The following is a 24,536-nucleotide window of genomic DNA, read 5'->3' on the forward strand; positions in this document are numbered from 1 at the left end:
ATACTTAGGCTATTTAACATTTTTAGCGTTATCTTAAGAAATGGATACATGTTTAGATCTAGTAATTGAATTTAGATGAATTTAATTGATTAGATGAAACTGATGAATATGATATTTTTGTTGGGTATTTACTATTTGTTTTAGCGTTTAACTTTATCATTTCTACTATATTTTTCTAAAACATCAAATAATAACTTGTTTCTGTTAATGCTGTTCAGTGTTTTTTTTTCCTTTACATTTTAAACAGATGTCTCCGAAGAAGAAATGCAAAATTGTCAATCCAAATGCCCAGCAAAAGAGACTGATGTAGACAGCATTCGCAGAGATTATCCGAATTTGGACTACTCCAAATGTGATGATCTACAGGACATTCTTAATGGGAAAGTAGTGGGCAGAAAGGCATGTCATGCATGGTTTGAAGAGCAAAAACTTGTAGTTTACAATGCCAAAATTGAAAAGTTGAGGAAATTCAACTCCCTGCATCTGTCATGCCACCCCATGACAGAGGTTGCACGGAAAGCAATAGGCAGCAAGGAAAGTGAAGGAAGTTACCTACTGAAGCTGGAAAATGTCGCTTTGTTTTATTTTCTTTTACCACATCTCCACTGGTTTCTCGTAGGTAGTGCTGTGATTGGGTTTGGCCAAAGCCCAACAGCAACAGTGATTGGCATCTGTATTACGCAAACAATGATATATCTCACACCTCTAGTTCAGGACAAAACATGGGGAAAGTAATACGTTTTAAGGAGACTGTTGAAGAAAAAGTATAAAGTTAAGGGAGAAAATCCCATAATTGGTGGTCTTGTAAACACAACCATTAACAATGGTGCAATTTAATCAGTGTTGCTGAAGGGAAGAAACTGTTATTCTGGAGATAATGTAAATGTGAGGACAACATCCAGAAACAATAAAAAGAGGAGGGCTGAGGTCATGGAGGGATTTGTAAATAAAATGTATTCTGGATTTCAGATTCGTGATCTGACAATATAGAAATGATATGCTGATGTAATGAAAGCACCGCACTGTATAAAGCACTAGTCTATACGGAATATCCTTCAGGCATTGTGGACAGTGGAGATGATGGATCGTGTTGGATGGATCTATGACCTGATTGTCAAAGTCATTTGGCAAAATGCCTCATCATTACAACATTACAACAAAAAGACATTGCTTGGCTGATATTGAGAAGGATACTCTCTCTGATGAGTCCTTAATGGAGAATATGAGAAGCAACATCATTCTAGGCTGCCTAGATGAGACCTTACCCATCTCCTTGCCAGGAAAGTGGGGGGAATAATATAGAGACACCTGTAGGCTGCTGGTCTTTGAATGCCAGGAGCTGTCCACAACTAGATGTATACAACTAGTACAAGACGCTGTGCTGGAGGACACGTTGATGCATGGTGCAGTTTTGCACGGGCTGCATGGGGAACAGTGCACCGGCTGCATAGGGAACAGTGCACTGTCTCCACGGGGAACATACTTAGTTTAGTACCAACTCTAGAACCCACATGGAAATATTTTGCTCTGTTTGGTCAGGGGAATAAGTTAAAGAAAAATTGATGCCATGTTGATATAATGTGAATCGTGTATGTAAATGGCATACTATTGAGATGTGAATTGCTCTATTATATATTGCAAATTCTTATGAATAAACTATATATCTGAAAAATATGATTGCAGTATCAATGATGACCCACATGTGTTTCAAATGCAAAACCGACAGTTAACTCCTTTAAGAGTGTTTCCCAGTTGCAAACATCACAAATGAATCTTAGTGGCAGGTTAATTTGTTTGCTCACAGCATTGACCACTAACCTCCTCCCTAGTCTATGGCACTTTGAACAACAAGAACTTTGAGGACATTGGTTGGAAGCTTACTCTCCAAGCAGTGAACAGCAAGAACGTCTCATGTGAAAGTGGTAATCACAACTGAAGATAGACACAAAAAGCTGGAGTAACTGAACGAGACTGGCAGCATATCTGGAGAGAAGGAATGCGTGACGTTTCTGGTCGAGACCCTTCTTCAAACTGGATGGGTTTGCTCAGATTGCAACAACTGAAATGTTCACAACAGGTGTACTGCAGGCACTAGCTGGAATGAAGTAGTGTAACCAAAGTATATTGATCTAGAAGACAGTACATCAAACAAAACGTTGAAATCATAATAGTGCGAACAGCCAGCTCCGCAGTTAGAATGTGAATGGTGCTGGTAGCCAACAAGTAATTATTGTTTGGAATGGGCCATGCATGTTAATAATGGGGGGGCTGTGTCTACCAAAAAAACTTGCCCTCCTCAGACACCTAGAAACGATCCAGGTCAGTAAACACAATCATGTAAATATGCAGTGCTTTTCTTTACCTCAAAAGATAAAAAGGTTCATAAAGGAAGTGCTCAAACATGGGATAAATACAGTAATTAACCATGTTACATTCATGATTCATTTTCCTGCTGTGGTCATCAGGCTCAGTACCTCATCCAGGAGTGTACAGGTGCATACAGTACCTGTACTGAAGACCACTGTGAAGCTGCTGACAAAGAATACACATTTTCAAACACACTTTATCCTATCCTGATCATATCAACAGGTTGAACTGGAGGAGCCCTGAGGGGCCAGTCCAACAACGTCATTCAATGATCTCCTTTTGAGATTGCTGCCAGGAGGTCTCCTGTCTGGCTTTTCATCACTGAACATGAGCAGGAAGATTGAAACAAATTATTTTACAGATAAGTTGCAGAGTGCAAGCTAAGGATGAAGCCTTCAAAATGGACATCTCACCAGTGTATGCTAAATGATTTAATAAACTTAAATAGGTGGTTGTGTGACGGATGCAGAATATTCCTTGCATGTGATGACAAATTTGATTAGCTGTTCAGGAAAGCGGTTTCAGTGGAGTGTTGAGAAAGCCACCGGCCGGATCATCATGGTGGTGTGCTTGAGGGAGTAGTCCGAACCTTTCCAGTAGTGCCACTTGATGCCGTTAAATGGACTTTTCTCCGTCCAGTGAGAGTAATACATGCCATTCAGGTTGGAAGGGCCACATGCCTTAAACCACCATCCTGTAGACAAAAGTAAACAACAGCTATCATTTAAAAACAACTCCTCTTAATAGAGTCATAGAGTTATAGAGTAATACATTGTGGAAATAGGCCGTTTGGCCCAACTCGCCCACACCGGCCAACAATGTCCCATCTACGCGAGTCCCACTTGCCTGCGCTTGGTCCATAACCCTCCAAACCTGTCCTATCCATGTACCTGTCAAACTGTTTCGTAAACGATGGGATAGTCCCAGCCTCAACTACCTCCTCTGACAGCTTGTTCCATACATCCATCGCACATAAAAAGTTAGCCCTCAGATGCCTATTAAATCTTTACCCTTTCACCTTGAACCTATGTCCTCTGGTCCTCGATTCCTCTACTCTGGGTAAAAGACTGTGCATCTACCCGATTTATTCCTCTCATGATTTTATATCCCTCTATAAGATCTCCCCTCATCCTCCTATGCTCCATGGAATAGAGACCCAGCCTACTCAACCTCTCCCTATTGCTCACACCGTCTAGTCCTGGCAACATCCTTGTAAATCATTTCTGAACCATTTCAAGCTTGACAATATCTTTTCTATAACATGGTGCCCAGAACTGAACACAATATTCTAAATGTGGTCTCACCAACGTCTTATACAATTGAAACATGACCTCCCAACTTCCATACTCAATACTCTGACTGATGAAGGCCAGAGTGCCAAAATCTTTTTGACCACCTTATCTACCTGCGACTCGACCTTCATGGAACCATGCACTTGTACTCCTAGATCCCTCTGCTCTACCCAGAGGCCAACCATTTACTGTGTAGGTCCTGCCCTTGTTTGACGTCCCAAAATCCAACACCTCACACTTCTCTGTATTAAATTCCATCAACCATTCCTCCGCACACCTGGCCAATCGATCCAGATCCTGCTGCAATCTTTCACAACCATCTTCAATATCTGCAAAACCACTAACTTTTGTATCATCAGCAAACTTGCTAATCTTGCCCTGTATGTTCTCACCCAAATTATTGATGTAGATGATAAACAGTAACGGGTCCATCACCGAACCCTGTGGCACAGTCTGAGACCTTCCACTATCACCCTCTGCTTCCTTCCATGGAGCCAATTTGCTATCCATTCAGCTATCTCTCCTTGGATCCCATGCGATCTAACCTTCCACGCAGCACCTTGTCGAATGCCTTACTAAAGTCCATGTACACAATATCTACAGCTCTGCCCTCATCAACCTTTTGCTCACGCCTTCAAAACAATCAATCAGATTTGTGAGACACGACCTCCCACGTGCAAAACCATGCAGACTGTCCCTAAACAACCCTTGCCCATCCAAATGCCTGTATATCCTAGCCCTCTGAACACTCTCCAGTAACTTACCAACTACAGATGTTAAGCTCACTGGTCTATAGTTTGCAGCACTTTCCCTGCATCCCTTCTTGAAAATAGGCACAACATTTGTCACCCTCCAATCCTCTGGCACCTCTCCCGTATTTAAGGACGACTAAAACATTTCAACCAGGGCTCCCGCAATTTCCTCTCTAGTTTCCCGCAATACCGCTGCACCACAGAGAGCATACTAACGTATGGCATCTCTGTGTGGTATCTCAGCTGCACGGAGGCGGAGAGGAGAGCTCTTCAGCGCGTCGTCAACAGAGCGCAGAGGATCATCGGGACAGAGCTACCAGCCTTGGAGGGCATCTACCACACGCGGTGCCTCAGGAAGGCCCTCAGCATCCATAAGGACTCATCACACCCCTGCCACGGTCTGTTTCAACTACTTCCCTCCGGCAGACGTTACAAGGCCTTCTACGCCCGAACCTCCAGACTCAGGAACAGTTTCATCCCAAGAGCTATAGCGGCTCTGAACCGGCCCTAATGAGTGCCCCCCCACCCACCCCCTTTGGACAGTCTCCCTCAGATGGTCACGTCAATCAATTCAGCTTGTTTATTTATGTATTGTATTTATTTACCTTTCTTGTACATCAGTGGAGCTGCACACTAAATCTCGTTGCACTGACGTGCAATGACAATAAAAGATATATTATTATTATTATTATATTATTATGTCCTCGGATATATCTGATCAGGCCTCGGAGATTTGTCTACCTTGAAACATGACAGTACCTTCAGTACTTCCTCGACGGTAACCCTGACTGGTCTCATGACACTTCAAGTGACTGCTCCAGTTTCCTCCATCCTACTGTCTTTCTCCTCGGCATACAGAGGAGAAATACTTGTAGCATTGTCTATAGCATGTTAGCCAATTAGAAAGCTTAGCAATTATAACCCCGCCTAATTATAACATTCATAGTGTAAGATCCTACCCACTGTCTACCAGTCTGAGTAGCAGTGTGAACGTGAGATGACCTGCTGTGTAGTTGATGACCTAAACAATAAAGATGCTTGTGTTTCAACCCGTGTGAGTTTGTACTCTTTACATGGTGTCAGACTGGGTCTGCCCCTCATCTGTTTATCGCAATTTATTTTGTTTACCAGTTTTTATTTGCATGTCTTTTCGTGATTTGGGAACATGGCTAGCTCTTGTCGAAAGCCTGTGTTTGATTCTGATATTGCCAAGCGATGGAGAATGTTTGAGAAAGATTACTCTCATTATATATGCATCATTCTCCGCAACGATCCAGACGATTTGAAGGGTTCGCTACAGTTGAATTTAGCGGGTCCGGAGGCTGACTCGTTTGAATTTGCACCTGCTCAACTGGATGGGAATGGACAGGTATTGGTGTCAGCAGAATCTATGGACAACTCGGTGTTATTGAGAAAGTTCAGAGAACTGTGTGACCTACCGTCTAATACAATCCTTGAGAGAACAAGATTTTTTGCCTGAGTGCAGCAGCCTGATGAATCTGTGGAACGATTCGTCAGCGACCTGAGACACATCAGTTTTCGATGCAGTTTGGTGAGATAACAAATGAGCTTGTTAGAGATAAAATTGTGTGAGGAATGAGTGACCGAAAGCTGCGAACTGAACTATTATGAAATGCAGACCTGAATTTAGATCAGGCTATTCATGCTTGTCGGATGGCTGAGACTGTGGCACCACTGGCTGATTATGATAGCGCGAATGCTAATCAACAACTAAATGTGAATTTGGCTAGTTACTCTCCACAAAGATTTCTTAATGCATCCAGCAAGGTTCAGAGTATGCCTAACAAGAGGTGCACAAACTGTAACTATTTCCACCCCAGGGGGCACCAATTTTGCGTAGCCCTTGGGAAAGTTTGTGATAATTGCAAAAAACCCAACCACTTTGCTAATTGTTGTCGATCTAGTGGGAATACAGCTCCAAGGACAAAGCTGCACCTGATTCAACAAGACCTGTCAGATTCAGATTCTCATGAACAAGACAAATCTTCCCACGGGAACAACTCTGATAGCTCAGACACTGAGCCTACCGTACTTTCCCTAAACCTGCGCACCCCAGGCTAAGTTACTGATCCTGCTGTGACCATGATGGTCAATAACAAACCACTGATTGCCAAGGTTGATACTGGTGCCCGCGTGAACGTCATGTCACTCAAAGTGTTCAACAAGATAAGAACCACTGTGCGCATGAGAAAAGACTCCTCCACTCTACATGCTAAAGGAGGAGAAATTCTTCACCCACTGGGCAAAGCCGATCTCAAGTGGAGGACATTTAAAGGAGAAATTTTAAGAGTACAGTATCTTTATGTCCCTATTCGGTTGTAAGGAAAGAGTAATAATTGGAAAGAGCCATAGTTTTCAAGGGAAATTGGACACTTTGTTTGGAAAGAGAGAGATATCTACAATAATTCATTCCAAAAAGGAAGAAAGATTCTAAGGGGAGTAGGAGGCAACCGTGGCTGACAAGAGAAGTTGGGGATAGAAGAAAACTAAAAGAAAAGATGTATAACACAGCAAAGAGTAGCCGGAAGCCAGAGGATTGGGAAACTTTCATAGGACAACAGAAGGAAACAAAACGGGCAATACGGGCTGAAAAGAAGTATGAAGGGAAGCTGGCCAGGAATATAAAGAAGGACAGTAAAAGCTTCTTTAGATATGTTAAGGGAACAAGAGTAGCAAAGTCAAATGTGGGTCCCTTGAAGACAGACATGGGTGAAATTTTTATGGGCAACAAGGAAATGGCAGAAGAGTTGAATAGGTACTTTGGATATGTCTTCACTAAGGAAGACACAAACAACCTCCCAGATGTACTGGAGGACAGAGGATCTAAGGGGGTAAAGGAACTTAAAGAAATTTTCATTAGGCGAGAAATAGTATTGGGTAGGCTAATGGGACTGAAGGATGATAAATCCCCTGGGCCTGATGGTCTGCATTCCAGGGTCCTCAGAGAGGTGGCTCTAGAAATAGTGGACGCATTGGTGATCATTTTCCAATGTTCTAAAGATTTAGGATCAGTTCCTGTGGATTGGAGGATAGCTAATGTTATCCCACTTTTCAATAAAAGGAGCGAGAGAGAAAATGGGGAATTACAGACCAGTTAGCCTGACTTCGGTGGTGGGAAAGATGCTGGAGTCAATTATTAAAGAGGTAATAATGGGGCATTTGGATAGCAGTAAAAGGATTAGTCCAAGTCAACATGGATTTATGAAAGGGAAATCATGCTTGACTAATCTTCTGGAATTTTTTGAGGATGTGACAAGTAAAATGGATGAAGGGGTGCCAGTGGATGTAGTGTATCTAGACTTTCAGAAAGCCTTTGATAAGGTCCCGCCCGGGAGACTGGTGACTAAAATTAGAGCACATGGTATTGGGGGTAGGGAGTGACATGGATAAAAAAATTGGTTTGCAGACCGGAAGCAAGGAGTAGGAGTGAACGGGTCCTTTTCAGAATGGCAGGCAGTGGCGAGTGGAGTGCCGCAAGGCTCAGTGTTGGGGCCACAACTGTTTACCATATATATTAATGATTTGGAAGAGGGAATTAGGAGCAACACTAGCATGTTTGCGGATGACACAAAGCTGGGTGGCAGTGTGAACTGTGAAGAGGATGGTGGGGGGTTGCAGTGTGGCTGGCAACCGGAAGGTAGCCGGTTCGAATCCCGCTTGGAGTGCATACTGTCGTTGTGTCCTTGGGCAAGACACTTCACCCACCTTTGCCTGTGTGTGAATGTGTGTGAGTGATTGGTGGTGGTCGGAGGGGCCGTAGGCGCAGATTGGCAGCCACGCTTCCGTCAGTCTGCCCCAGGGCAGCTGTGGCTACAGAAGTGGCTTACCACCACCGAGTGTGACTGAGGAGTGAATGAATAATGCGATGTAAAGCGCCTTGAGTATTAGAAAGGCGCTATATAAATCCCATCCATTATTATTATTAGTGTGACCTGGACAGGTTGAGTAAGTGGGCAGATGCATGTCAGATGCAGTATAATATAGATAAATGTGATGTTATCCACTTTGGCGGCAAAAACAAGGGGGCAGATTATTATCACAATGGGGTTAGGTAAGGGGGAGGTGCAGCGAGACCTGGGCGTCCTTGTACACCGGTCACTGAAAGTTGGCTTACAGGTACTGCAGGCAGTGAAGAAAACTAATGGAATGTTGGCCTTCATAACAAGAGGATTTCAGTATGGGAGTAAAGAGGTTCTTCTGCAGTTGTATAGGGCTCTAGTGAGACCACATCTGGAGTATTGTGTGCAGTTTTGGTCTCCTAATGTGAGGAAGGACATCCTTGTAATTGAGGCAGAGCAGCGTAGGTTCACGAGATTTATCCCTGGGATGGTGTGACTGTCATATGAGGAAAGATTGAAAAGACTAGGCTTGTTTTCAATGGAGTTTAGAAGGATGAGGGGGTTTATTAAAACATATAAAATTGTAAAAGGATTGGCCACCTGGATGCAGGAAAAATGTTCCCAATGTTGGGCGAGTCCAGAACCAGGGGCCACAGCCTTAGAATAAAGAGGAGGTCATTCAAGACTGAGGTGAGAAAAAAACTTTTTCACCCAGAAAGTTGTGAATTTATGGAATTCCCTGCCACAGAGGGCAGTGGAGGCCAATCACTGGATGGATTTAAGAGAGAGTTAGATAGAGCTCTAGGGGCTAGTGGAGTCAAGGGATATGGGGAGAAGGCAGGCACAGGTTATTGATAGGGGACGATCAGCCATGATCACAATGAATGACGGTGCTGGCTCGAAGGGCCGAATGACCTCCTCCTGCACTTATTTTCTATGTTTCTATGTTTCTATAATTATAGGCAGCATGGCGTAAATGAGGTGCTTGAGGAGTATAAAGAATGTAAAAAGAATCGTAAGAAAGAAATTAGAAAAGCTGAAAGAAGATATGAGGTTGCTTTGGCTGGTAAGGTGAAAGTAAATCCAAAGGGTTTCTACAGGTATATTAATAGCAAAAGGATAACGAGGGATAAAATTGGTCAACATGGATTTGTGCCTGGAAGGTCATGTTTGACTAATCTTCTTGAATTTTTTGAAGAGGTTACTCGGGAAATTGATGAGGGTTAAGCAGTGGATGTTGTATATATGGACTTCAGTAAGGCCTTTGACCAGGTTCCTCATGGAAGGTTGGTTAAGAAGGTTCAATGGTTGGGTATTAATTGTATTGTATTGTATTGTATTCAAATTTATTGTCATTGTCTCAATTAGAGACAACGAAATGAATTTCCCTTTACAGTCAGTATCATAAAAATAAATAAATAATAAATAATAAAACATTAAAAATAAAATAGAATGAAAAAAATAAAAATAAAAAATAAAATAAAAAATGTAATGGTGGAGTAGCAAGATGGATTCAACAGTGGCTGAATGGGAGATGCCAGAGAGTAATGGTGGATGGTTGTTTGTCAGGTTGGAGGCCAGTGACTAGTGGGGTGCCACAGGGATCTGTGTTGGCTCCACTGTTGTTTGTCATGTACATCAATGATCTGGATGATGGTGTGGTAAATTGGATTAGTAAGTATGCAGATGATACTAAGATAGGTAGGGTTGTGGATAATGAAGTAGATTTTCAAAGTCTACAGAGAGATTTATGCCAGTTGGAAGAGTGGGCTGAAAGATGGCAGATGGAGTTTAATGCTGATAAGTGTGAGGTGCTACATCTTGGCAGGACAAATCAAAATAGGGCGTACATGGTAAATGGTAGGGAATTGAAGAATGCAGGTGAACAGAGGGATCTGGGAATAACTGTGCACAGTTCCCTGAAAGTGGAATCTCATGTAGATAGGGTGGTAAAGAAAGCTTTTGGTGTGCTGGCCTTTATAAATCAGAGCATTGAGTATAGAAGTTGGGATGTAATGTTAAAATTGTACAAGGCATTGGTGAGGCCAATTCTGGAGTATGGTGTACAATTTTGGTCGCCTAATTATAGGAAGGATGTCAACAAAATAGAGAGGGTACAGAGGAGATTTACTAGAATGTTGCCTGAGTTTCAGCAACTAAGTTACAGAGAAAGGTTGAACAAGTTAGGGCTTTATTCTTTGGAGCGCAGAAGGTTAAGGGGGGACTTGATAGAGGTCTTTAAAATGATGAGAGGGATAGACAGAGTTGACGTGGATAAGCTTTTCCCACTGAGAGTAGGGAAGATTCAAACAAGGGGACATGACTTGAGAATTAAGAGACAGAAGTTTAGGGGTAACATGAGGGGGAACGTCTTTACTCAGAGAGTGGTAGCTGTGTGGAATGAGCTTCCAGTAGAAGTGGTGGAGGCAGGTTCGATTTTATCATTTAAAAATAAATTGGATATGGACGGGAAAGGAATGGAGGGTTATCGTCTGAGTGCAGGCAGATGGGACTAGGTGAGAGTAAGTGTTCGGCACGGACTAGAAGGGCCGAGATGGCCCGTTTCCGTGCTGTAATTGTTATATGGTTATATTGTTATCTGGTTATAAGAATAAGGTGACGACTATGGACCAGTGGCACTAACGTCCATGGTGATGAAGTGCTTTGAGAGGTTGGTTACGACACACACATTATGTTTCAGTGTATCTTTATTGCCCTGTCCCACGGTACGAGTTCATTCCAAGAGCTCTCCCGAGTTTAAAAAAAATGAAACTCGTGGTAAGCAGAATGTACGTAGCGGAAACGTCGGAGCTTGGGGACATCTCGTAATGCTAACGGCAGGTACTCGGGAAGACTCGCTAACGGCAGGTAACATAGAAACATAGAAAGTAGGTGCAGGAGGAGGCCATTCAGCCCTTCGAGCCAGCACCACCATTCATTGTGATCATGGCTGGTCGTCCACAATCAATAACCCGTGCCTGCCTTCATCGCATATCCCTTGACTCCACTAGCCCCTAGAGCTCTATCTAACTCTCTATTAAGTCCATCCAGTGACTTGGCCTCCACTGCCCTCTGTGGCAGGGAATTCCATAAATTCACAACTTTCTGGGTGAAAAAGTTTTTTCTCACCTCAGTCTTAAATGACCTCCCCTTTATTCAAAGACTGTGGCCCCTGGTTCTGGACTCGCCCAACATTGGGAACATTTTTCCTGCACCTAGCTTGCCCAGTCCTTTTATAATTTTATATGTTTCTATAAGAGCCCCCTCATCCTTCTAAACTCCAGTGAATACTAATCTTTCACTCCAGTGAAAAGCCTAGTCTTTTCAATCTTTCCTCATATGACAGTCCCGCCATCCCAGGGATCAATCTCGTGAACCTACGCTGCACTGCCTCAATCACAAGGATGTCCTTCCTCAAATTAGGTGACCAAAACTGTACACAATACTCCAGATGTGGTCTCACCAGAGCCCTATACAACTGCAGAAGGTAAGCTCGGGAAGACTCGTGAAGATTTTTCAACATGTTGAAAAATGTCCACGAGAGCTCCGAGTACCGACGAGCCGCCATTACCGTAAATCTCTGAGTTCAAATCAGGGCAAACTCGGGAAAGCTCTTGAAATGAACTCGTACCGTGGGACAGGGCCATTAGTGTTGTATTATTTGGGAGGTGGTGGGGTCGGGGAAAACATTTAAAATCTCTTTCCTCGACGGAGATGTGACTTTTTCCATATCGTATCTCTGTGAACCTCTAACATCGTGAAGCTGGAGGCCTCTTGCTGGGGATCGACCTCGGGAGCTCCAACCGCAGGAGCCTGCGGACTTAACATCATGAAGTTCGCGGTGCCTTGGTTAGGGACTAACTTCCGGAGTTCCAGGCCACAGGAGCTTCAATCGCTCCCGATGCTGGAGCTTTGGTCACCCCGTCTGCGGATGGTTCGTCTACCCCGACCGCGGGAGAAAAGGAGGAAAGAATATAAGACTTTATTGCCTTCCATCACAGTGGGGAATGTGGAGGAGCCGCTGGGGTGGATGTTTATGTCAAATTTTTATGTAGTTGTATGTCTTGGTGCTTTTTTGGTTTGACTGTATGGCAAAACCAAATTCCTCGTATGTTGCAAAACATACTTGTATAATAAATTACAATTATGATTCAAGGTTTGTTTATTGTCACATGTACCAATTAAGGTCCAGTGAAATTCAGATTGCCATACTGTCATACCAATAAAAAGCAACAAGACACACAAATACATTTTTACCATGAACATTCACCTCAGCAACTCCCACATTCCTCACTGTGATGGAAGGCAAAAATAGTTCAATCTTAGTCCCTTCTTTGTTCTCCCCCGGTCGGGTCACCCGAACTTTCTGTTTTTGGGACGATCTTGGTTCCCGCAACTGGCGGTCGAGCCCTTCCATTCGGGGCGATCAAGCTCCCGCATTGGGGGTCATCTAAGTTTCCCGCGCCGGGCGATCAGGCTCCCGAGTCGGGGTTGGTCGAACCTCCTACGGATTGGAGCTTCGTGACATCAGTCTCCACTCGAGACCGAGGGCTCCTTGATGTTGAAATCCGCAGGCTGTGGTTGGAGCATCAATCCCAGGCAAGGGATCGCAGGCTCCAATGGTAAGTTCACAGCCCCACGGTGGGGCTCAAAGTCAGTCTCGAGCAAGGCCGCCAGCTCCATGATGTCAGGCCGCAGAACGACCGGAGATACGATCCAGACACAAATCGCATTTCCGGCAAGGTAAGAGATTGAAAAAAGGTTCCCCCTGACCCCCCCCCCACCCCCAGCCCCCACATAAAACAAACCAGAGAACACTAAAACATACTCTTTAACACATACTTAAAATAACAAACAGAAGAAAGGACAGACAGACTGTTGGCGAGGCATTGCCGGCGCCTCCCGGTGGAAATTATTATGATTATGATTAAGTGGAATATTTCTGCTGGTAAATGGCATGAGCTGATGCCCTACTCTGTCAGAGTCAATGCGGATGAAGAATCGGATGTGAAAACAATTATTGAGGAATTTAGAAACAAATATGAGGTTTGGAAACAGCAAATGATAATAATAATAATAATGCATTTTATTTGCTGGCGCCATTCTGGACACCCAAGGACACCTTACAGGACATAAAATCACAATACATTTATCAATATTAAAATCGTTGATTAAAAACAAAAAAAACAACAAAAAAACAAAAAAACACAAAACATTTTAAGTCATTAAAATCAGGGTGAACATGGTGGAAGTTATGTCGGGTATGCTAATCTAAACAGGTGTGTTTTGAGTTGTGATTTGAATTGATCGATAGTGTCCAGGTGACGGATGGGAGGTGGGAGAGTGTTCCAGAGACGTGGGGCGGAGCAGCTGAAGGCTCTGGCACCCACGGTGCTGAGTCTAAATGTGGGGACAGTTAAAATTGCAGCTGAGGAGGAACGAAGTGACCGGGAAGGAGTGTATGGTAGCAGCAGGTCAGAGAGGTATTGGGGAGCAAGGTGGTGTAGGGCTTTGAAGGTCAGCAGTAAAATCTTGTAGTTAATCCGGTGGTGCACAGGGAGCCAGTGGAGCTGAGTGAGGATGGGTGTGATGTGGTCCGATGATCTGGTGCGGGTGATGATCCGGGCTGCAGAGTTCTGAATGCATTGGAGGCGATGAAGAAGTTTATTGGAGGTGCAAGTGAGGAGGGCGTTGCAGTAATCGATGCGGGATGTGACCAGAGCGTGGATGAGGACTTTTGTATTGTCTTTGGAGAGGGAGGGGCGGAGTCTGGAGATGTTGCGGAGATGAAAGTATGCAGAGCGTGTGATATTGCTGATGTGGGGACCAAAGGAAAGTGTACTGTCCAGAATGACGCCGAGACTTTTGACATGGGAGGAGGTGGGTATGGGTGAGCCATCAACTGAAATGGTGAACGGGTGGGTTTTGGAGAGTGTGGACTTTGAGCCAATTAGCATGATTTCTGTTTTATTTCCATTGAGTTTTAGAAGGTTGAGTGACATCCAGTTGCTGATAGCTTGAAGACAGGTGGTGAGGGCAGTTGGGGGAAGGGAGGTGTTTGGTTTTGTGGAGAGGTAAAGTTGTGTATCATCGGCGTAGCAGTGAAAATTGATTCCAAAATTACGGAGAATATTGCCAAGAGGTTGAATATAGATGATAAAAAGCAGTGGCCCCAGCACCGATCCCTGAGGAACACCATGGGTGACTGTGGCAGTTGTGGATGTGACTTTATTTCCCTGGATGACCTGTTTTCTGTCGTGTAGATAGGACCTGAACCAAAGTAGTGCATTGTTGTTGATGCTGGTGGCAGATAGATGTTCCAGAAGAATTGGGTGGGAGATGGTGTCAAAGGCTGCTGTGAGGTCAAGGAGGATCAGGATGGATAAGTGGCCGGTGTCAGCTGCGAGAAGGAGATCATTTGTAATTTTTACCAAGACTGTTTCAGTGCTGTGATGGTGGCGAAAACCGGACTGAAATGGTTTCCCCTAAACTCAATAAGTGACTAATCTGCAAGTTATTGTTAATTCCTTTAAATTGCTTGGATGGATGGGGTGGAGGGGGTGGAATGCTGATGAGGATGTTCTTCAGATGATTCTAAATGTCACATCAACATGTTTGACTCGCGCTGTGGAACTGGGATGTAATTTGGTAATAAAGGGGCCAAACCACTGGTGAACTTTGATGGAACTCCTGGTTTGCCTAAAGCACAGAGTTGGTGCATTGCATGCCCAAATACCCCTCCTCATACGATGACAAGCAAAATGTATACGGCATCTGTCAGACAAACGTTTGGAACTGAAGTCTTGTGCAGCCAATGAGTGGGACCATTGCAGTCACTGTTTTGCAATGCTTCTCTCTGAGTTGACGTGTTCCCAGTTGCCAGATTCATCCCTTCATTTTTAACTGAGCTGAATTAGAACATCCACATTTACCAGACTTTTGACATCTTTCTTTTATTTATGGATTCTGAATAGTCTGTACTTTCTACTCATCCAGTCCCATCCCACTGGGCAATTTGGAGTCTATTGTTGAGCCAAACTGTCAAACTGTCAAATATGTGTTCTTTATAATTTATTTCCTCAACTTTCACCTTGACCTCCTCCTTTCTTGTGACATCCACCGCATTCTTTTCTTTAGTGAAAACAGATGCAGGGCACAGAGTGAAAAGAGCTTGGCCAATTATCCATTTGGCTGTCTTTGAGCGTGATATTTGCAGTTGTAAGCGGCCAGGGTTAGAGACTAAAGAATCTCAAACAAATGCTGAGGGTCATTGTGGAAAATGAAAGTGTTGTCAGGGAATGTTAAGGGAAACCCATAATATGGAGAAAGTGTATTGTCAAAAAAATGTAATCTTACCAGTACAGGAACAGGCGCTTCAGCCCCATATATCTGTGCTGTGCATGATGCCAAATTAAACTCACCCTATCTGCCTTCACAAGATCCACATCCCATCCTTCACTGCCTGTCCATGTACCTTTCTAAATTACTCTTAAACGTCCCTATTGTATGGATTTCCACCATGGCCCAGGCAGTGTCTTCCAGGTAAAACCCTTGTCTCTTACGTTGAGTTATGATTTACTAGGAACCTCGTGCTCATTATGAATGCAAATAAAATCTGTCACAATATATTCCTCACATTCATAGGAGTGATGTCAAGAAATGTTTTAAAATGTAGTTAGAAATATTAGTAAGGATTTGAATGAAAAAAAAGATAGGCACAAACACTTGGCATTTAATTGTGAATTGTGAACATTGTGAATATTTAGCTGTCTCTGTTTTGAACATTGCTGGTTTAATTTAGTTTAGAGATAAAGCACAGAAACAGGCCCTTCGGCCCACCTCGAGTCCGCACCAACCAGTGATCACCACACACTAACACGATCCAACATACACTGGGACAATTTACAATTTTACCGAGATATTTATCCTGTGCATCTTTGGAGTGTGGGAGGAAACCGGAGCACCTGGAAAAAACCCACCCATGGAAAGAAGGTACAAACTCCGTATGGGCAGCATCCATAAACAGGATTGAACCAGGTTCTCTGTAAGGCAGTCACTCTACTGCTGAGCCACCTTGCCGGCCCTACCCTGACATTTTTTCTTTGGTCTCTTTTTGTCTGAAAACTGGAGGCCAGAATATGTTGCAATAATTTCAAAGCAGTTTACCAGTTTCAACAGATACTGTGTGTGGAAAATGAAAGGCAGCTGTCTTACCTCCAGACAGTATCTGGGAGCATTTGCAGCGACAGTCATCATTGTCGGAGTCCTTGGTGCTGAACTGTGTACCAGAGGAGCTGAAGCTGCTGGTCCTACCAGCTGTTCCACTGTAACCCCTTACGTGCAGCCTGTGGAATAAACAGAACATGGAACTGAAGGAATGCACGAAACAGCCAGCATCTCCTTTCCTCCAGTAAAATAACTCCTGTTCAACAAGTAAGGGAAACTAAATCTATTGCTATGGCCTGGCCTAAAGAAACCTGGCAGTTCTTGATAATGCCCATTCCAACGAATGCATTGACAGATTTATGGGCCTTTTCTGCGGGTTTTTCAGAAGATTTTTCTGAATATTTTCAGATTTTGTTTATAGACTTGCCGACTACTTTTGATGAGGAAGAAACACTCAATTAATTGTGAAATGGCAATAGAGGCCAAGTGATTTTGCATGACTCGACCATTAAATTTGTAAGAAATGGCTCTTTGCCTGCCTGTGAATTAGATGTGTAAGGAGGATCTGCAGATACTGGTTTAAACTGAAGATAGACACAAAAAGCTGGATACACTTTCAGTGTGATGAAGGGTCTCGACCCGAAATGTCACCCATTCCTTCTCTCCAGAGATGCTGACAGTCCCGCAGAGTTACTCCAGCTTTTTGTGTCTATCTGTGAATTAGATGTGTTACATTTTTCTAGATTTTCACATTAATTTCTCAACTAGCTTAGTAAAACCTATCAATTAACTGTGTCAGGTAGACAAAAATGCTGGAGAAACTTAGCGGGTGAGGCAGCATCTATGGAGCGAAGGAATAGGCGAAGTTTCGGGTTGAGACCCTTCTAATTCACTGTATCAGTTCTTCAGTATAACCGTTATTAAATTCACCCAGTTCTATGTCTGCTCGAACTACTCTGGCCCAGAAAGTGAAACATTAACTATTGGACACTCATTCCTGTAGCTCATCCTGTATCCTGTTTTCTATCCCTCGCTTTTGAATCTTTTTACCTTTTTGCAAGTTTTATGTTTCATTTGCCATAGTTTTTCAGGGGGTAATGCCAAGGATGGATATTGAAGGGATGGCAGTGGAGAGAGTCACCAGCTTCAGTATCCTGGGCATTGATGTAATCACAAATAAAACTCACCAACACATCTCCTTCCACCGAAGTTTGAGGAGATTTGCTGTTTCGACAATATTCTATTGAACTTCCACAGGTGAATGGTTTACAAACTGTACAGTGTGTTCTACATGTATAACACATTGATGAATGTGACGAATAAAATAGACTTTGACGAGGCCGCATTTAGTGTTTGATGTTGGACATCCTGTCATAATAGGGATTGTAATTGTGATTGTAATTAATTTATTAGCCAAGTATGTAAAAACATACAAAGAATTTGATTTGCCATACAGTCATACCAAAAAAGCACAAGACACACAACTACATAAAAAATAACGTAAACATCCACCACAGCACACTGTGTTGGAAGGCAATAACGTGTCATCTTCTTTCCTGCTGTTGTCGGGGCAGTCGAACCATCCTCAGTTGGGGCGATCGAAGCTCCTGCAGCCGGAGATCGAAGCGGTCGAACCTCCTGGGGCTGGGGCTCCTGAAGTCGCTCCCTAACCAAGGGATCGTGAGCTCCACGATGTTAAGTCCCCAGTTAAGTTGGAGTTCCCGAAGTCGATCCCCGGCAAAGAGGCCGCCAGCTCCACATGGTTAAGCCGCAGTGCAGACAGAGATACGATACGGAAAAAGTTGCATCTCCGTCGAGAAGGATGTCATTATGCAGGAAAGAATGTTGAGAAGATTTATGTGGATGTTGCCAGGTCTCAAGGGCCTGGGCTATAAGGGGAAGTTGTGGAGGATATGAATTTATTCTTTGGAATGCAGAAGGCCGAGTGATTTTTTTTTGATGTATGTAAAATCACAAGGCAAAGTCTTTTACCCAGAGAAGGGGAATCAAGAACTAGAGGACATAGGTTCGAGGGGGAGGGGGTAAGATTTAATACAACCCTGAGGGGCAACATTTGCATGCAAGAGGGTGGTGGGTGTATGGAACGAGCTACCGGTAAATGGGTAATTGAGGCAAGTACTATAACAACATTTAAAAGGTATTTGGACAGGCACAGAGGGATATGGGACCAATGCGGCCATGTGGGGCTAGCATAGATAGGGGATCCTGGTCAGGATGGACAAGATGGGCTGAAGGGTCCATTTCCGCGCTGCATGACTGGTCACTTCACGGCCTGGTTTGACAACTCATACACCCTGCAACAAAGGAGAATGCAGGGAGAGGTAGCCAATGCCCACTGCATGCCAGCTACTGATCACCCCACCATCGAAGGGATCTGTAGGACTCCACCAGGGACATTGGGCTTGGTTTGTTTTGCATTCTATTGGGATTTTTATTTATTCTTTTATTTGCTTGTTTATCATGTTATCCATTGAGCAGTGTGTTTGCAAACTTGTTGTTCTGTCCCACGTAAGAATGTAATTGTTCCATTTCAGTACAATTGCCAATAAAATACTCTTGACTCTTGCCTCTCGTGTTGCATTAAGAGGGCAGGTACATTCACAGGTGAAGGTCAAGACCGCTGTGTACAAGGCAAATGATCCCGTGGAACAAGAAAGTACTGCTATGTTGTTATAGTTCGCTATGATCTCTGCAAGCCATCAAATGCCAAGTGACAATACCAGGACAAACTCGAGTCTCAGTAAAATCACTCGGACGCACGCAGACTGTGGCACGGTCTGAATACTATAACTGGCTGCAAAGTGAAATCAGGCAACATCATTGGTGATAGTACAGCCCTGCCTCATGAACTTAATTCATTCTAGGCTCACTTTGAGCATAAGGCAGAGTGATGATGCCCATCTCGTCCGATTCGAGTGTGTCTCTTCCCAAGGCCACTGTTGCAGAAGTTACCTCTCCCATCAAGCAGGAGGCACAGTACTGTGAAAATGCACACCTCCAGATTCAGGGACAGTTTCATCCCAGATGTTATCAGGCAATTAAACTGTCCTCTCACCAGCTACACAGCTGCCTCAGGGTCTGTCAAACCTTTTCTTAGGGTGGGAGTCTCAACCTAGAGTGCATTAATTTAAGAAAAGATTGCAGGCAGTTGCAAGACTAATTGGGTTGTTAAAATTATGGGGTGGAATTTGTCAAATGTGTACAGGAAAGATTCAGTGAATATGTAGAGGGCCCTACAAGTCTTTCAGGACTGAGATGAGAAAAACTTTTTTCACACAGAGAGTGGTGAATCTGTGTAATTCTCTGCCACAGAAGGGAGTTGAGGCCAGTTCATTGGCTATATTTAAGAGGGAGTTAGATATGGCCCTTGTGGCTAAAGGGATCAGGGGGTATGGAGAGAAGGCAGGTACAGGATACTGAGTTGGATGATCAGCCATGATCATATTGATTGCGGTGCAGGCTCGAAGGGCCGAATGGCCTGCTCCTGCACCTATTTTCTATGGTTCTATGTTTACAAGGGAGAGGGCAAAACAACCTACTCTTAGAGACTTTTGACTTTTGTCTTTACAGATGCAGCATGGATAGAGGTTCTTCAGCCCACTGAGCCCATGCTAACCAGCACTCACCCCATACAGTAGCTCTTTCCTACATGCTAGGGACAATTTACAATTTTACTGACAGCAATTATGCTACAAACCTGTACATCTTTGGAGTGTGGGAGGAAACCAGAGCACCCGCAAAAAATCCATACGGTCACAGGGAGAACGTACAGTATCTGTACAGACAATACCAGTAGTCAGGATCTAACCCGGGTCTCTGGAGCTGTAACTCTATCGCTGCACCACTATGCCGGCCAGAATCAGGGAAGGGTAAGGCAAGTGGGAGTAAGGAAGCCTGGATGACGAGACAATTTGAGGCTCTGGTCGTGTAAATGAAGGAGGCATGGGTCAGCTATAGGCAGCTGGGTCAAGTGTATCCCTGGAAGAGTTTAGCAGAAATCAGGAAGGCAAAAAGGGGGCAAGAGATAGCAATGGCAGATAAGATTAAGGAGAATCCAAAACATTTTTATAAATAATTTAAGGAAAAGAGGTTAACTAGAGAGAGAAAAGAACCCCTCTGAATCCAAAGAGATCACCTATGTGAGGAACCACAGGAGATGAGCAAGGTATTTCTAGGCTGTTTTTTTGTGGAGAATGGCATGAAGACTGGGCATCCTGAAACAGTTAATGGGGATGTCTTGAAGACAGTCAGTATTGTGGTCGAGGATGTGCTAAATGGCCTGAGGCGTAGGAAGGTAGAGAACTCTCCTGGGCCTGATCAGATATATCTGAGACACAGAGAAGACATTACAGGAGTGCTGACGGGTATATATGAAACATTGTTAGACACGATGAGGTGCCGGATGACTAGAAGGTGGCTAATGTTGTGCTTCTATTTAAGAAGCTTTGCAAGGAAAAGCCTGGCTACTATAGACCAGTAACAACTGCGGTAGGTAGGTTACTGGAGAGGATTCTGAAGGAAAAGATAGATATGCATTTGGATAGATAGGTTAATTATGGATAAACAAAATGATTTTGTACATAGGAGCTCATGTCTCACTAATTTGTTTGAGTTCTTTTGAAGAAATAACCAAGAAGGTTGACAAAGGCCATAGACATTATGTATATGGACGTCAGCAAGGCAGCTGGTAAGGTTCCTCATGGTAGGCTGTTCTAGGAAGGTTGGATCGCATAGAGCTAACTAACTGGGTACGGAATTGGCTTCATGGAAGGAAGCAGAGATGGAAGGTTGTTTTTCAGACTGGAGGCCTGCCGTTGGTCTGCATGGACTTGGTGGGCTGAAGGGCCTTAGCTAGTCATGGGGCTCATGCATCATTTAGTTTGTTGGCTCATTGAATAGTCGTAAATAAGCAGAGGATTTATCTCAAGGGGGACCGGTCGGGCGTCTCAGTGCATTAAACGTGAGAGTATCGCATTATGAGGACCGTATTAATTACAATTACTAATTATTAATTAAATACTTTACTACAGAATAAGAAATTCAGATGTTTTTCTGTTATTTGTTAAAACATTCCAAGTTAAGATGTTTGTGTAGTTCAGCATTTGTGTAAAATGAATATGAGCAGACAGGAAGGATCACCAGTTGTATAGAATGACCTGCCAGATATGTTGCTTGAAATAACATTGTGCATAGGTTCATTCTGATTCTATCTACATCAAAGGGATTGATGTGTTAGTGACCCTCGGCTCCAACTCCAGATAACTGGTACTGCTCCAACATGCTCATCCTAACTCCTCACTGAAGCCAAATTGATTCCCTGATGTGGTAAAAAAGTTAGTTTGAATATTATTCCAGTCTTTTATTTAGTTTAGTGATACAGTGCAGAAACAGGCCCTTCGGCCCACTGAGTCCACGTCAACCAGCAATCCCCGCACACTAACACTATCCTATACACACTAGAGACAATTTACAATTTTACCAAAGCCAATTAACATACAGACCTTTACGTCTTTGGTGTGCGGAAGGAAACCGGAGCACCCGAAGAAAACTCACACAAGTCATGAGGAGAATATACAAACTTCATACGAACAACACCCATGATCAGGATCGAACCCGGGACTCTGGCGCTGCAAGGCAACAACTCTACCGCTGTGCTATCATGCTGCCCATGGGTTTATAGATCTCAGGGGGTATATACTCCTGCTACAATCTACAGTAGATGGTCCCCAGCCTAGATTTATACTGCGGGAACTGTTCAGAGTCTTTCCCATTTAGCAGGATGGCAATGCCACACAACACAAAGAGTTCATGTTTCTCCATGAGTACATGAGGCCGAGTAAATTTACTTACACCCTGTGGCTGATGCAGTCAGGCAACGATATCCTTCTGGGACCAAAGAAACAAAGTGCTAGAGTGACTCAGCAGATCAGGCAGCATCTCTGGAGAATATGGATAGATGATGTTTCAGGTCGGGATCCTTGTTTCCATTTCCTTCGGGACTTAGCTCATTCAGTCAGTGGTGGTACAACTACACCAGGCTAATAGGTATTAAAGTCCCCCAATCAAAGTACACTCTCTCCTCCTGCCATACTCACGTTTTGTTCAGTGTGGAGGAGAATTGGCACCGAAATAACATTCACTGGATGGAGATAAAAACTTGCCCCACACATCTCCATTAAACTTTCTCCCTCTCACCTTATAGCTATGCCCTCTCATGTTGGAAATCTTCACCTTAGGGAAAAAGGTTTTAACTCTCTACCCTATCTATGCCTCTCATAATTGTATTTACTTCTATCAGGTCTCACTTCAACCTCTGATGTTACAGAGAAAACATTCCAAGTCTATTCAAAGTCCCTGTAGCTGAAATCCTCTGATCCAGGCAGCATTCTGGTAAACCTGGTGGCGCAGCGGTAGAGTTGCTGTCTTATGCCCCGGTCCCACTTAGGAAACCTGAACGGAAACCTCTGGAGACTTTGCGCCCAACCCAAGGTTTCCGTGCGGTTCCCGGAGGTTGCAGGTGGCTGCCGGAGGTTGCAGGTAGTGGAAGCAGGTAGGGAGACTGACAAAAACCTCCGGGAACCTCCGGGAAATGCACAGAAACCTTGGGTGGGGCGCAAACTCTCCAGAGGTTTCTGTTCAGGTTTCCTAAGTGGGACAGGGGCATTACACTGCTTGCAGCGCTGGAAACCCAGGTTCGATCACGACTATGGATGCTATCTGTACGGTGTTTGTATGTTCTCCCTCTGACCACGTGGGTCTTACCTGGGATCTTCGGTTTCCTCCCACACTCCAAAGACATACAGGTGTGTAGGTTAATTGGTGCATGTGTAAATTGTCCCTAGCGTGTTAGGATAGTGTTAATATGCTGGGATCGCTGGTTGGTGTGGACTCGGTGGGCCGAAGGGCCTGTTTCCATGCTGTATCTCTAAACTAAACTCAACTAAACCTCCTCTGCACCCTCTCCAAAGTCTCCACATCCTTCCTGTAATGGGGCAACCAGAACTGCATACAATACTACAAATACATCCTCTATACAGTCCTATAGAACTGCATCATGACTTTCTGACTTATATTCAATACTACTAGCAATGAAGGCAAGCCTACCATATGCTTTCTGCATTACCCTACGTAGGTGCTGCCACCTTCAGTGAGCTATGAAGTTGGACTCCAAGATCCTTCCGCACATCAATCCTGTAAATGGTCTTGCCAATATATTCAACCTCCCAAAGTGCATCACCTCGCATTTGTTTGGATTAAATGTCATCTACCATTTCTCCGCCCATGTCTGCAGCTGATGTATATCCCAGTCTGCAAGTCCTCCAGTTTTGGTGTTGTCAGCAAACGTACTCACCAACCCATCAACATTTAAGTCTCAAGAAATAAAATGCTAGAGTAACTAAGCAGGACAGGCAGCATCTCTGGAGAGAAGAAATAAGTGATGTTTTGGGTCGAGACCCTCCTTCAGACTCTAGGTCTAGGTCATATATATGTGATATACATGTATATATTGCAAATTCCGCAGGAATCTGTGCTGGGACCTATATATATATATATGATTAGATATATATATCATAAGCAACAGAGGTCCCAGCACGGATTCCTGCAGAACTGTACTGGTCACAGACCTCCAGCTACAATACCTACCTTCCACCAATATCCTATGGAGCTGCATTATGACTTCCTGGATCTAATATTGAATGCCCCTGACAATGAAGGCAAGCATACCATGCATCTTTGATGCAACATGTTCCCGATGTTGGGGGAGTCCAGAACCAGGGGCCACAGTTTAAGAATAAGGAGGAAGCCATTTAGAACGGAGACGAGGAAACACTTTTTCTCACAGAGAGTGGTGAGTCTGTGGAATTCTCTGCCTCAGAGGGCAGTGGAGGCTGGTTCTCTGGATGCTTTCAAGAGAGAGCTAGATAGGGCTCTTAAAAATAGCGGAGTCAGGGGATATGGGGAGAAGGCAGGAACGGGGTATTGATTGGGGATGATCAGCTATGATCACATTGAATGGCAGTGCTGGCTCAAAGGGCCGAATGGCCTGCTCTTGCACCTATTGTCTATTGTCTATTGAA

The 24,536-nt window shown here is 43.9% G+C and overlaps 1 protein-coding gene across 1 annotated transcript in view; it reads right to left on the reverse strand.

Annotated features, from left to right (window-relative positions):
* Positions 1–368: 368 nt before the first annotated feature.
* Positions 369–24,536, reverse strand: part of LOC116988622 (angiopoietin-2-like) — a 145,791-nt gene continuing 121,623 nt past the window's right edge. The window contains exons 8-9 of the mRNA XM_033045493.1: positions 16,486–16,616; positions 369–3,061 (exon numbers count right to left, since the gene is read on the reverse strand). Coding sequence (XP_032901384.1) covers positions 2,889–3,061; positions 16,486–16,616 — 304 coding nt within the window. The 3' untranslated portion in view covers positions 369–2,888. The remainder of the gene's footprint in view (positions 3,062–16,485; positions 16,617–24,536) is intronic.

Source organism: Amblyraja radiata, chromosome 27 (genome assembly GCF_010909765.2).
Source record: "Amblyraja radiata isolate CabotCenter1 chromosome 27, sAmbRad1.1.pri, whole genome shotgun sequence".
In the NCBI taxonomy this organism is placed as follows: Eukaryota; Metazoa; Chordata; class Chondrichthyes; order Rajiformes; family Rajidae; genus Amblyraja; species Amblyraja radiata.